At 61.2% G+C, this 13,792-nt stretch overlaps 1 protein-coding gene across 1 annotated transcript in view; it reads left to right on the top strand.

Annotated features, from left to right (window-relative positions):
• CAPN10 (calpain 10) overlaps positions 1-5,257 on the top strand; it is a 12,105-nt gene extending 6,848 nt beyond the window's left edge. Inside the window, 8 exon segments of the mRNA XM_017510759.2 lie at positions 591-732; positions 1,231-1,397; positions 1,634-1,914; positions 2,898-3,100; positions 3,240-3,501; positions 4,405-4,604; positions 4,866-4,911; positions 5,140-5,257. Of these exon segments, the coding sequence (XP_017366248.1) occupies positions 591-732; positions 1,231-1,397; positions 1,634-1,914; positions 2,898-3,100; positions 3,240-3,501; positions 4,405-4,604; positions 4,866-4,911; positions 5,140-5,169 (1,331 nt within the window). The 3' untranslated portion in view covers positions 5,170-5,257.
• The last annotated feature ends 8,535 nt before the right edge of the window (positions 5,258-13,792 follow it).

Raw genomic sequence — 13,792 nt, 5'->3', positions numbered from 1 at the left:
GGGGGCTGCGGCATGGGCAGGACCTGAGTCCTTCCGGGAGCCCCTCCACTCTAGACCATTGCCCACCACAGATGCGGCACCTGCTCTGTTTGGCTCTTTCTTTTCTGTGCCCGTCTGTCTCAAGGTCTCTGGCCAGGTGGAGCTGTCATCCCCCTAGGCCTCCGTACCTCCTGTGGCTTCTAGTCAGGGCAGTATCCGGATGCCTGCCTGCCACGGGCTTTGCCAAGAAGAGCCCTCTCTGGGTTCTTGGCAATTGCAGATGCATCTGTGTGGTGTGTTTGGGAAGTGGCACTCTGCCAGGCATCGGGCACTGATGGGTATGGGCGATGACTGACCTAGAGGAGGGCTGACTTACCCAGCACCGGACCCGGATGGCAGCCGAGTCAGGGCCCCGGTGCTTGCTCTGAGACGCTCCTGAGCTGACAGGCAAGTTGCTAGGAAGGGAGCTCCCATGGTCCATGGGGATCTGTTTCGCCGCAGTCGGGTGGGCTGGAGCACGTCCAGAGAAGGAGACGGAGGCCTGTGTGTCCTCGTCCACATGGGACTTCATGGTGCCCTTCGTGCCTGTGCCCAAGCTGTTCCTCACGCAGGTGCCCGGGAGCTGGGGGAGTTCCATGCCTTCATTGTCTCGGACCTGCGGGAGCTTCAGGGACCGGCGGGCCACAGCGTCCTGCTGCTGCGGATCCAGAACCCCTGGGGCCGGCGGTGCTGGCAGGGGCTCTGGAGAGAGGGGTGAGTGACAGGGCCTCACTGTGCTCGGGAGGGGGCCCAGTGCCAACCTGGCCTGTGTCCTGGTCACCTTCAGCTGTTAGGACCTTACTTGGATATCTCCAGCAAGGCCCCTGAGCCCCTGCTCATGTGATACCATGCTTCTCTTGGCCCCAGATAGTCCTTGTGATGGCTGCTGAGGTGGCCAGGGGCTGCAGCCTGGGGTTTCGATAGGGCAGACATCGTCATGAGCTCAGGCAGCAGTCTTAGGAAGACACGTTCAGAGGCGCGAGGTTCCTTTGGGAAAAGAGAGGGCTCCGGTGGGTGGCTGCTGCCCGGAAGGCCTGTGCTGCAGGCTGCTTCACGTGTGTGGCGGGGGCGCGGAGCTGCAGAGCTGGGCCGAGAGGGCGCTGGCAGGAACTCCGGGCTCTCTGGGTCCCCTCCAGGGACCCCCCAGCCAGCCTGCCAGTTGATGCTACCAGTTTTCGGGAGGGGCTTCTGCTGAGTTGAGGTTTCTTGCAGGGGTGAAGGCTGGAGCCAGGTAGATGCAACAGTAGCGTCTGAGCTCCTGTCCCAGCTCCAGGAAGGGGAGTTCTGGGTGGAGGAGGACGAGTTCCTCAGGGAGTTTGACGAGATCACCGTCGGCTTCCCCATCACGGAGGCTGGCCACCTGCAGAGCCTCTACACAGGTGGTGCCCCGAGGGCTGTGCTGGGCGTGTGCTCTGCTGCCGAGGCGAGGAGGCTGGGCAGTGCCCGGTTTGCTTCTCTCTAGTGTGGAGGGATGCTTCTGTCCCGGGAGCCGGGAGGAGCGTAGGCTCGTGGGAGGGGCTGGCTCTGCCTGTGGCCGCGGGGCTCGTGGGGTTGGCGTGGTGGGAGGCCAGCTTGGAGCCCTGTCCTGCAGCTGACACCTGTGTTCCCTCACTAGAGAGGCTGCTCTGCCACACTGGGGCGCTGCCTGGGGCCTGGGTCAAGGGGCAGTCAGCAGGAGGCTGCCGGAACAACAGCGGCTTTCCCAGCAACCCCAAATTCTGGCTGCGGGTCTCAGAGCCGAGCGAGGTGTACGTGGCCGTGCTGCAGAGATCCAGGATGCATGCGGCGGACGGGGCAGGCTGGGCGCGGGCGCTGGTGGGTGACAGTCGTACTTCATGGAGCCCAGCGGGCATCCCGGGCAAGCACTACCAGGCTGTGGGCCTGCACATCTGGAAGGTAAGTCGGCCCCACGTGGCTCACGCTCCATGGCACATGTGGCGTGGAGGCCCATGGAGGTCTGGGTTCTCGGAGCAGTCCTGCCGGGACACATGGGACTCTGCCCCAGGCCCTACCAGCCTCCACCTCCTCGGGCTGCGGCACGGGGTTGTACCTGCTGGTGCTCTCCGACCCGGCCATGACCTGAGACTGCCGGCTTGGGCTTCTTTCTGCCTGGCCTTGGGCCTCGTTGGCCAAAGGAAGCAAAAGAGGCTGCAGCCAGGACAGGACCCACGGGGCGCCGAGCCCAGGGTTCCCGACAGCGCCATGCCTTTCTGGGGCGGAGGCGGAGTGCTGGCTGAGGACCTGCCTGGGCCAGTCCCAGCTCTGCAGCCTGCTGCGTCACCCAGCATCGGCCGTGCCCTCTCCCTGCCCGCCTCAGTCTCTTCCCCTGCCAGGCAGGGTCCTGACCCGGGCCTCATGGGATTGCTCTGAGGCCTGGTCAGTCCCAGGCTCGGCCACTGGTTCACAAAATGTGCTGTTTCCTGGAAGAACTGATGGGGGCGCCTGGGAGCAAAGGCCTGAGTGTGGGCGAGGATGTGCCGGCCGCTTGCTTAGGGGCTGGGTTTTAATCTGGTGTGCCCTGATGGGTGTGACACCTGGTACCACACTGTTCCCTGTTCCTTCATGGATGTGGCCCCATGATGTTCCTTTCCTCTTACAAAAGAAGGTGCTGGAAGGCCCACTGTCCAGCAGCCCCCGGGTTGCCTGGGCCATGGCACCTTCTACAGGGGAGGACTTTTAGGCTCCAAACGGTGGCCCCAGGGCCAAGTGCAGCCCTGGACAGGCGGGCATCTTCAGCTGGCCCCTGACAGGGTGGAAGGCGCTGACCGGCCTTGGCACTGTCATCTGCTGCCTCCAGAGGCTGCTGTGCTCGGAGCAGGAAGGCCAAGGCGCCTGACGCTGGCCTCTTCTCTGCACTGGGCCTCTGCCCCTGCTCACAGGTGGAGAAGCGGCGGGTCAGTCTGCCCAGGGTCCTGTCTACACCTCCCGTGGCTGGCACCGCGTGCCACGCATATGACCGGGAGGTCCACCTGCGTTGCGAACTCTCACCGGGCTACTACTTGGCTGTCCCCAGCACCTTCCTGAAGGACGCACCTGGGCAGTTCCTGCTCCGAGTCTTCTCCACCGGGCGGGTCTCCCTCAGGTGAGAGGAACCGTGCAGCGTGGCCTGTCCTCCGAGGCAGGGTTCGGGCACCTTCCCTCGGGGCTGGCAGGTGTCCGTGTGGGGACTGAGGCTGCTGGGACCTACCACCAGCACCCTCCCATGTTTGTCTCCCTGGCAGTGCCGTCAGGGCAGTGGCCAAGAACGCCGCCGCTGGGGCAGTCCTGCCTGCGGGGGAGTGGGGGACCGTGCAGCTGCGGGGCTCGTGGAGAGCCGGCCACACGGCGGGGGGCAGCAGGAACTTTGCCTCCTACCCCACCAACCCCTGCTTCCCCTTCCTGGTTCCCGAGGGCCCTGGCCCCCGCTGCATCCACATCACTCTGCATCAGCACTGCCGGCCCGGTGACACCGAGTTCCACCCCATTGGCTTCCATGTCTTCCAGGCAAGCTCCTCGCCACGGGAGGAAGGGGGAACAGAGGGGCCCTCAGAGAATTTGCATCTTGGCCTCAGTTCCAGCAGAGGGCTCTGGGCTCAGTCACGTGGGCACGCAGCCCCAGCTTTCCTGCCCTTCGAGGTGCCGCCTGGAACCACACGGGGCTCTCCCCCATCTCCATCCTCCCACGGACGAGGTTGAAGATGGCCTCTAGAAGGGCCGGGGGCCTGGGAGGTAGGGCTCACCCAGGCAGGGCGGGTTTCCGGAGGAGGTGGTGAGTGGGGAGGAGGGGAGAAGTTTGTAGGGGCCCGGAGGCTGAGCTTGAGTCCAGCCGGGGCAGGCCGAGCCCTGGGCTTTAGGGACACGGGAGCCCCATGGACTCAGGTGAGAGCAGGGGAGGCCCAGGCTGGCCGGCCACAGCAACCCCTGCGTCTTAGGAAGTCCACAGTCACTGGGCTCAGCTGGCGGCCCCTTGTTCACTGTGTCCCGAGGTCCATTCTCCGCCGACCAGTGTCCCCTGGAATGCAGGACCCAGATGAGGAAGACTCTGTGCCCCTTGGTTTACGGTGGGCTGCCGGGACTCCCAGAGCCTCACTGTTTGCCCCAGGCAACTGGCTCAGATCCCCCAAAGCTCTGAGGAAAACACGTCCCAGGGTCCAGTGAGAGCACCCTTGGGGCGGGCTGGGCAGTCCCAGGTTTTAAAATGAAGCCCCTGGTGATGCGACGGGCCTCCAGGCTAGGGCCCTGCTGCCGGCACCTTCTGGCAGGGGTGATCAGGCCTTGCATAGGACGCAAGTCCAGTGTCTGGGGCTGTGTGTGACTCAGGAGGGCTGAGGGCGTCCAAGCAGGTAGCCCCGGGCTGTGCCCCCTACCCCACGGCCGGCCCCTCAGTCTGAGCCGGTGCCTCCCCAGGTCCCAGAGGGTGGCAGGAGCCCGGATGCGCTCCCGCTGCTACTGCAGGAGCCGCTGCTGAGCTGCGTGCCGCACCGCTATGCCCAGGAGGTGAGCCGGCTCTGCCTCCTGCCTGCAGGCACCTACAGGGTCGTGCCCTCCACATACCTGCCGGACACAGAGGGGGCTTTCACGGTGACCATCGCAATCAAGATTGACAGGTGGGGCCCTGGTACTTGGGCGGCCTGCTGGAGGCTAGGGTCCTGGAGTCTTAGCCCTTGCCCATCCCCCACGTCTCTCCTGCCTGCCCCTCACCCCCAATCTCGTATCTGTCCTGGCAGAGCAGGGCTGTCCTGCCTGCCTGGGAACCCTTCCTTGCTGGTCTGGGCTTGGGGGGAGAGGCTTGCGGGGGGTGGGCAGAAGTGCACAGCCCCTCATGTGCCGGTGGGGTGTGGGGGCGGTGACCTGGCATCTCTCCGCAGGCCATCCATTCACAGCCAGGAGGTGCTGGGCCAGTTCCTCCAGGAGGTACGTATGCAGCCCCCAGCCTGCTCACCTGCCTGCCTAGGGTCTCCGCAGCCTCAGGTGGGTGGCCTCTGCCTGGGACATGAGGTGCCTTGACAGTTCCTGTGAGAGCCCCGGGTGGCGCCTCAAAGGGCTGGGGGATTGGGCTGCATCCCATTCCCTGGCTGTGCTGGCGGGGAGGTGAGAAGGGGTGAGTGCTGCCACCGCCTAGGCCCCCATCTCTCCTCGCAGGTCTCCGTCATGGCAGTGATGAAAACCTAGCTGTGTGGCCCCATGCCAGCTCAGGTGACTGGAGCCGAGGGCCTGCAGGGTTCCCAGCGGCTGGGCCGGCCAGCCTTTCGTCGTCGGGGGCTGGGCCAGCCAGCCAGGCACTGTTGGCGGCTGGTCCTGGGTCTTGGCCCGCCTCCCAGCCCTGCCAGGCGGCTGCTGCCTAGGGGTCCACAGGAAGCCTCCATTGTGAGAGACGCAGCCCTGGGGGTGCGCAGGTGCTGCAGTAAAGGCGGGAAACTCGGTGGCTTCTGTGGTGCCACTGAGACAGCTGAGACCGCAGGATCCCTCCCAGACTCTCCTCGGTGGACTCTAGAAGAGGCCTCACACCCAGAGGGGAGGGCAGTGGGTTTTCTTTAGAACTATTTATTGTCTGAATCGCTTTTAGGATGTAACTTTATAAATAAACACCAGCACTGAGGAGTTGCAGAGCAGTCATGCTCCAAGTAGCTCCAGGCTGCATTTGCTCTTGCTGAGCCTGCTGTGGGGGGCTGGGTGCCTGCCGAGATGGTGAGGAGGAAGATGGCCCCAGAGGGCCCGGGGCCTGGGAGGTGGGCAGAGCCAACCCAGGCAGGGCAGGGTTCAGGAGGAGATGGTGAGTGGGGAGGAGGGGAGAAGTTTGGAGGGATGGGCACAGAGCATGCCCCAGGCCAGGAGGCTGAGGCTGAGGTTGAGGCCGGCCGGGCAGGTCAAGCCCTGGCCTTGGGGAGACCAATAGACTCAGGAGTAGGGGGAGGGGAGGGCCCGTGAAGGCGCTGCTGAGGCTGTGGCGAAGGACATCTCGGAAACAGTGTTGGAGCAGGAGCTGCTCAGGGGGAGCCCAGCTTCACCTGGACAGGGATCTTTGGATCAGGACGGCTCCTCTGCCTCAGCCGGAGTTCACCTGCGCAGTATACCAGGATTACTTATTTCTCCAGGCCTCTCGGTTCCACACACCGAATGCTGCCATGAGACCTTAGTGTCACTGAACAGAGCAGAAGACAGTTCCAGACACTGGTGGGGAGGACTGCCACTGATCCCTTTTGTTTTAGAGACAGGGTCTTGCTCTGTCGCCCAGGCTGGAGTGCCGTGGCGTGAGCACACTGCCATGCCTGGTTAGTTTTGAAATGTTTGAATAGTTAGGAGTCTCAGTATATGGTTGCCTAAGCTGGCCTCAGTGATCCTCCTGCCTTGGCCTCCCAAAGCACTGAGATTGCAGGCACGAGCCACCAGCCCCAGCCACTAATCCCTTTTAAATTCCATTCACTTCCTGAGTCCCTCCTTCGTTCATGCCTGGGGAGACCCAGCATATTGGTCCGTTTTCACATTGCTATAAACAACTACCTGAGACTGGTGATTTATAAAGAAAAGAGGTTTAATTGACTCAGCTCTGAAGACTGCACAGGAAGTGTGGCTGAGGAGGCCTCAGGAAGCTTACGGTCATGGCAGAAGGTGAGGGGGAAGCAGGCAGTCTTCACGTGTCTGGAGAAGGAAGGGCGCGAAGGGAAGGTGCTGTGCACTTTTAAACAACCGGATCTCACGAGAACTCACTGTCACAAAGACGCAAGGGGAAAGCTGCCCCCACGATGCAGTCATCTCCCACCAGGCCCCTCCCCACGCTGGGGATTACAATCACACAGGAGATTTGGGCGGGGACACCAAACCATAGCACCCAGTGAGCCTGATTTGGGCCTTGCTTCCCCTATCACGCCCCTCTCTGGAGCCCTGGTGTCTGTGTGCCCACTGGGACCTGTGCCACTGTCGCCCCTCCATGTCCTGGGCACACCAGCCACCCTCCTGGCTCACCTGCAGGAAGCTGCCATGGCCCTGCCCCTAGCCCCCCCGCTTGCTGGGTCAGTGGCCCTCCAGCAGCACTGCAGTGGCAGCTGGGTCCTCGCCGTCTCCAGACATGGATTCCTAAGCAGCAGGGTGGGGCTCGGTCTCCTTGCGTGCAGAGCCCCACCACAGCTTTCCCTCATCCACTGGCCTCTGCTGGTTTCGGGTGAAGCCAGTGGTGCTGCCTATTGGGGTGCAGGAACTCGGGGTGAACAGTGAGGGGCTGATCAAAGAAATCCCCCGCAGGGCAGTGCCCAAGCTGGAGGCTCTAGCCAGTCAGAGCTGCCCTAGAACCCTGTGCCTGTGGGCCGGCAGGCCTGTGAGGCGCCTGATGGTGCAGGTTGGGATGGGACAGTTGGGGTCAAGGTATTCCTCCAGGGCTTCCTCAGTGCCTGTGCGGGCTGTGTCCACGTCGGAGTAGAATGTGGTGGGCTCCCCATGAAGAGTTCTGGAGCAAACCCTGCCTGGGCTGGCCACTGGGCCCTCAGGAGCCGCTGTCCCCAAAGCAGCCCTGATGGTGGTGGACACACCCTCCTGCTGGGCAGCTCTGGCCGAAGTCCTCCGTCAGGACCTGCTTACGCATGTCCTAGGCCACCACCTGACAGGAGACCTCAAAAGCGCAGGATTCCGTGACTTTGGGGGCCGCAGTGGGTGCCCGTCATCCCCCTGTGCGGGCTGGCTCCGCTGGACCTGGCTGCCTTGGCCGTCTCGCCTACCAGCTGGGACCATGTTCTTGGGTGTGGAATGCGCTCCCTCCGGAGCCTGCAGGGTCCCGAGGCCTCGTGTTTCCTTCTGATGGAAGGTGCCCAATGCGGTTGGAGGGGACGCCTGGCGGGAATCTAGCCCCCAGCCCCTACACGTTTCCGGTGCGGCAGCTTCGGCCTGGCGTCGTTTGTCCCTGGCTGCCTCCTCTCCGACGCCATCAGCATCCTGTCTTCAAGGTCATAGGTCAGTGTTGTGCTTTTCAGGGCATCTGGCCGGCTGCTCTCTGTCCTGTGTTACGGCAGAGGTCCCTGGAAGAACTGCAAGTGCCTTTGTCCACCACACACGTTGCACAGTTCCAGACACCGGTGGGGAGGACTGCCACTGATCCCTTTTTGTGAGCCGCTTCTGATCTGTGGTGTATTCATCCAGGCGATGGCCAACCCCGGTACCTGGGCCTCCAGGGCCTGCTGCACCTTGGCTGTCACGTGGCACTCCAGGAATCCCACCCCACGGGGCCACACTGAACCCAATGAAGAGAGAGCCAGGCCGCCACCCTCTCTCCGCTCTCCCGAGATGCCATTGCTGCTTTGGGACCCGGGCAGGAGGGGACATTCTTGGCTTCTAGTGCGTCCCTCTTGGCCTTCCCACCACCGCCTCTACCCCAAAGATGCAGCAGGAGTGTCGGTCGCTCCCCAGGTGTCCGTCCCAGTCGCAGGCTCAGAGGCCAGCATGTGCCCTGGTGGGTCTGTGGGCTCATGCCAGCTGGTCCTGGGCAGGACTCCGGTACTGACTGCCTGTCGTGTGTCCCACTGTGATGGAGCCCTGGGGACCTCTGGGGACCAGTGTCAGCTCAGGGCCTGTGTGCCCCGTGGCTCCCCAATGCCAGCACGTTCTCTCCAGTGCACACAGTCCCTGGGAAGGTCCTCGTCATGCACACTTGCTGATGGCGGGAAGGTCCTTAGTCTCGCAGGTCTGGCCACCTCTTCAGTCAGCAGATACCGGGGCTCAAAATGAACTCAGGCACAGTGTGGGCCCAACTGGGGCTCTTTATCAGGGTGACCGCACTCAGCCCTCCTGGACCCCTCCGCCGGCTCCACCTGAGCACTGCCCTCGCTGGCGGCCCTGCCTTGCTCTGCTGCCATCCCATAAACCCTGCAGACCCCTTGGCGCCCTTCAGCCTCATGGCCTCTGCTGTTTAGGGGTCTGATTCCCTCCGCCCTCGGCAAGCCAAACCCTGTGATGCTGGTTCCTGCGGCACAGCTGCCCATCCCTGTTAACCAGCATGGCGCAGGTGAGCAGTGTGACCTTGGTCTTCCCAGGGAACCGGTGCTTGGTGGCTCCCACCACGTGCTCGCCCACGCCCACGCTCCACCAGCCACGGCAGTTCCGGCATCTTCACCCTGCCCGGCAAAAGTGGGAGTGTTGCCCACGCTTCTAGGAAGCTCCAGGTTTGCTCCACCTGCAGGGGCCTTGCCAGGGTGTCAAACCCTGTGTCTCGGGACACGGCTCTTGGGTCTCGGCTTCCCCATCAGGCGCCTCAGCATCCAGTCCCACCAGTGCTCCCCCTGGTGTGCCCCGAGCTGGCCGGGCCTGCAGCCCATTCCCTGCTCCCTGGATGTTGCTGGTGCTTCACTCGGTCAGCCCTAGGACCCAAGGGGGCCAGGGCCTGACGGGGGAGGAGCAAGGGTGGGCCGTGTCTGTCTGCAGGCTCGGAAGCTTCCTAAGAGGCTGGGGACAAACCTTCAGGCACCACACACTGCCTCCTCCCTATCCAGGGTCCTGGGTTCTCCAGACGGGGGCCCTGGCCTTGGCTGGGTGTTGACCAGGAGCTGAGACTGCCCTGCCCCCACCCGGCTTCTCCGCACTCCAGCCCGGGGACCTCAGTGAGGTCTCGGCTGCCTGCGCCTTACTCACCCTCTCCTTGGACCCCTCGTGTCTGTGCACTCGTCAAACACGGCAGCTGGGCCCCCAGCACACACCCTTCCCCAGCCCTCTCACTGGATCCTGGAACCGGTTTTACACAGGACGACACCTTGTGCCAGCGGCTGGCTGTCTCCGCCGACCAGTGATGGGTCCCCATTGCCAGTGGGCCGTGAGTGACCCAGCTCCAAATCCCAGGTGACTGACTCTTCTCCAGTGAGGGTTGGATTTTCCAGAAGCAGAGGCAGACAGAGAACTTGGATGCAAGATGTTTTGTAGGGAAGATGGGGGAGGTGGGGCTGGTTAGGGAGAAGCCAGAGTGCCCCCACCTGGCTGAAACGCTTGGACTTCATGCCCTGCCTTGCTCAGCCTCCCCAGGCAGGCTACCCCATGCCATCCCCAGGCAAGGCTGCCCCCAAGAACGCTGCCCACAGCCCAGCCCCTTCCCTTGGGGCTCCCACCCCATCTCACACCACCGGCCAGCATACTTACTTAGCAGCGCTGTGTGGACCATAACCCTGGGAACACCTGCAGGGAGGCGTGCCCTTGTCCTGGCAGCTTGGGGGAGACTCCCGGGGTGTCAGGAGGGAAGGGAGGCAAGTGGGGGTGAGGCGCTGTGGGGCTTTTCCTGCTTTCTGGGCCGACGGCCACAGACCACCCAGTGGCATTGGTCTCTTAGCATCTGCTGGGGTGGACTCTGCAGAGGCTGCTGCTGGCTGCGACGGGCCCCTTGCACAGCTCTGCATGTGGGTGGAGGCCGGCTAGAAACACTCAGTGCCCTCTTTGCTTTAGAGCCGGCAGCCCTTCCTGGACCATCAGCGGGCATGTCGTCAGCGCCACCGCCAGCACTCCTGCTCCTGGATGCCCGTGGGCTTCCCTGCCTGGGTCACCCAGGAGCCTCTAGGGGTGCTCTGGAGGTGGGACCCCTGTGCAGCACCTCCCGCCTCTCCGGGCCTCTCTGGGCTGCCTGCCAATCACTCAGTCTCGACTGACCACTTGTTTTGCTGCAAGGCTGTTGGTTTACATGAAAATAGACAGCCAAAGAGTATCCTCAGCCCATGCAGACCCTGGGCTGCACCTGCCGAGTTCCTTGGGGCTGCTGTAGCAGAACACCTTAGCCTGGGCGGCTCATAAACAACGGAATTGTATGCTGTCCGCTCTGGATCTGCAAGTCTGAGGTCACGGCACTGGCAGGCCTGGTGTCTGGTGAGGACCTGCTTCCTGGTCCAGAGACAGTGCCTTCTCCCTGTGTCCTGATGCGGTGGAAGGGCAAGGGAGCGCCCCGGGGACTGTTTTGTATGGACGCGCCTCCCGTTCACAACAGCTCTGCCTTCATGACCTCATCACCTACCAGAGGTCCCACCTTTTCGTTCCTCGCCTCAGGAGTGAGGACTTCAGTGCATGGGTTTCAGGGACATAAACGTCATCCTCAGAAGTGCCCATGTCTTACACAGACGAGTGGTCTGTGTCCTGGCAAATGAGGGCTGCCCTGAAACAGAAAATGCTGTTTCCCCAACAGCAGCCCTGGCAAGGCACCCAGAACTCTCTAGAATGATTGAGGGCAGGGCCTGGCCTTTCCATGGGGTCCAGGGCTGTGGGGTCCCTAGAGATACTGTGGGCCTACATAGCAGGGTGTGTGGGCTGAAGACCGTCTCCCTCCCACGGTGGGAAGGGACAAAGGGCGGCCTTGGCGGATGCAGACGGGCAGGACTGGGTGTGGGCACGAGCACCTACTTCCCGGCCTTTCCCGGGACTTTGCCCCACACCACCTGCCTGGTTTCTTCCTGTTGCCGCGTCCGGCTCCAGGCACAGCCGCTGGTGACTCCTTGGTGGGAGCCGTGTCCTACCCCGTCCTGATTCTGCTGCCCTCTTCCTCACAGTCCTCCAGGCTTGGGCTAGTCTTGGGGGCAGCAGAGCTTCTGGGGTGAGTGTTGAGATCCTGAGCCCGAGATCGGTAGAAGGGGAGAGGGCTGGCCGGGGCAGGGCTGCCAGGACAGGGTGCAGGAGCCGCCGGCCAGGCCGGGCCCGCGTGTTCAGCCCTGAGCTCTGGGCTCGTGCTGTCTGCGTAGTCGCGCCTTGCCCGCCGTCGCTTGGAGGCCTCATGTGATTTTGCGTTTTTTTTTTTTCACCCAATTTTTGCTGGACTTAAGCTAGTTTTGCTGCCTTTTGAAGCTAATGGCAGAGTCATTTTATTCCGGGGGATAATTTGGGCCCTTTTGATCCCAACATGAAGCCCTGTACATGGCAGCCGCATCAGGAGAAGGGTCTTTTCTGCTTTGGAGGAAAGGCTTTGGCAGACAGGCCAGCCTGGGAAGCTCAGGAGCTCTCGGCTGTCCGTGGCACCCTGGGGAGCTCAGACTGTGGCTGCGGGGTGCTGGCCGTAACCCTCAGGCCATCCAGTTAGTGCTGCCGCCGCTGACCATTCCTCTAATCCCCAGCAGGTACCATCAGTGTCCACACAGAGAGCACTGCCTCAAGTCAGGGCGAGGATCACAGGACTCACCCGGGGGTCCCAGGGAACATGGCACCAGGGTTAGGTGGGTGAATCAGGGGCATATGCATTGTCCCTTACTTAGGTCAAGGCTCAGGCTGGGCCCACCTTAGCTGTCTGGGACACCCTGTCCCTTTGTGAATCCTCCAGGGGGCAAGCTGGCAGGGGAGGAGCAGCCAGGCTTGGGCCAGGGCCTGGAAGGGTGTGACATTGGCACTGTGGCATTGTGTGCCTGTCTCTGTGTTCTGACACAGGTTCATCACCCCTCCTCCACACCCTGTGAGGACATCAAAAGCATGGACACGTCGCTTTCCACTGGGCACATCTTACTGCCCACTGTTCCTGCCTCCTAATGCCTCCTGAGCACACGTGTGGGTGGCAGGCACACTGCTGATAGCTGTGGATGTGGCCAAGACATTCTTCACCCCCACCCCATGGCATGCATGACCTATTAGGGAGGACCGTCTGCACAAAGGTAATCCATTGAATCAGAAAGGGAGTTAGTAGAAGAACAGGGGAGGGTGACGGGGGTATTCCTTCACTAGCTGAGGTCAGCCAAGGGCAAGAAAGGGGCTGGACACTCTCAGGGAATGGAAAGCAGCTCTCTGTGCCTGCAGTGTGGGGAGGCTGAGGCTGGAGATGTGAGCAGGGGCCTTGAGTGTTGTTTAAGGAGCCTGAGTCCCATCTCGTGGGCGGTGGGAAGCTGCTACGCAGTTTAAAGCAGGATCTGACATCTATATGTTTGAAATCTCTCTCTGGCTGAAGTCTCAAGGATGAATTGGAAGAGGACCAGCTAAAAGGTTGTTGCAGACATTGAGGTGGTGTCCTGGGCTAGGTGGGAGGTGATGGAGACCAAGAGGATAGGCTTGTGTGGAGGTGTGCCCAGGAAGCAAAACCAACTGGGCATGATGCTTGATTGGATTGATCACATAGATCAGTATGAGGGGAACTGACATATTTCAATCCATGAACATGGTAAACCCATTCATTCATTCATTCGTTCATTCGTTCATTTGAGACAAGATCTCACTCTGTCCAGGCTGGAGTGCAGTGGCAGGATTGCAGCTCACTGCAGCCTCAACCTCCTGGGCTCAGGTGATTCTCCCACCTCAGCCTCCCATGTAGCTGGGACATCACCACACCTGGCTAATTTTTTGCATTTTTGTTTTTCAGTAGAAACAGGGTTTTGCTGTGTTGCCCAGGTTAGTCCTGAACTCCTGGACTCCAATAATCCACTCACCTTGGCCTCCTAGAGTGCTGGGATTACAGGTTCAGCCACTATGCCCAGCCCTGTTCATTCATTGATATCTCTTTAATTTCTCCCAGCAATATTTTCTAACTTTGAGAATACATGTTTTCCACTTGTGCCTAGGTACTTTGTTTTCCAATGCTCGTAAATGGTATTGTATTTTTAGTTTTATTTTCCAATTTTTTTTGCTAGTATATAGGAATGCATTTTTGGTATATTAATGTTGTATCTTGTAACCTTGATAATGTATTTATTAGTTCCTAGTGTTTTTGGTTCTTTTGTTCTTTTCTGGTAAATGCTTTAGGGTTTTCTTTTTCTTTCCTCCCTCCCTGTCTCTCTCTCTCTCTCTCCCCCTCTTCCTTCCTCCTTCCTTCCTTCCTTTCTCTTTCTTTCTTCTGCCTTAGGATTTTCTTTATCTTTTTTCTTTCCTGCTCCTC

This window comes from Cebus imitator, unplaced genomic scaffold, assembly GCF_001604975.1.
Source record: "Cebus imitator isolate Cc_AM_T3 unplaced genomic scaffold, Cebus_imitator-1.0 Scaffold443, whole genome shotgun sequence".
Taxonomy (NCBI): domain Eukaryota; kingdom Metazoa; phylum Chordata; class Mammalia; order Primates; family Cebidae; genus Cebus; species Cebus imitator.
The sequence above is the reverse complement of the archived record's forward strand: the minus strand, read 5'-3'. Positions and strand labels throughout refer to the sequence as shown.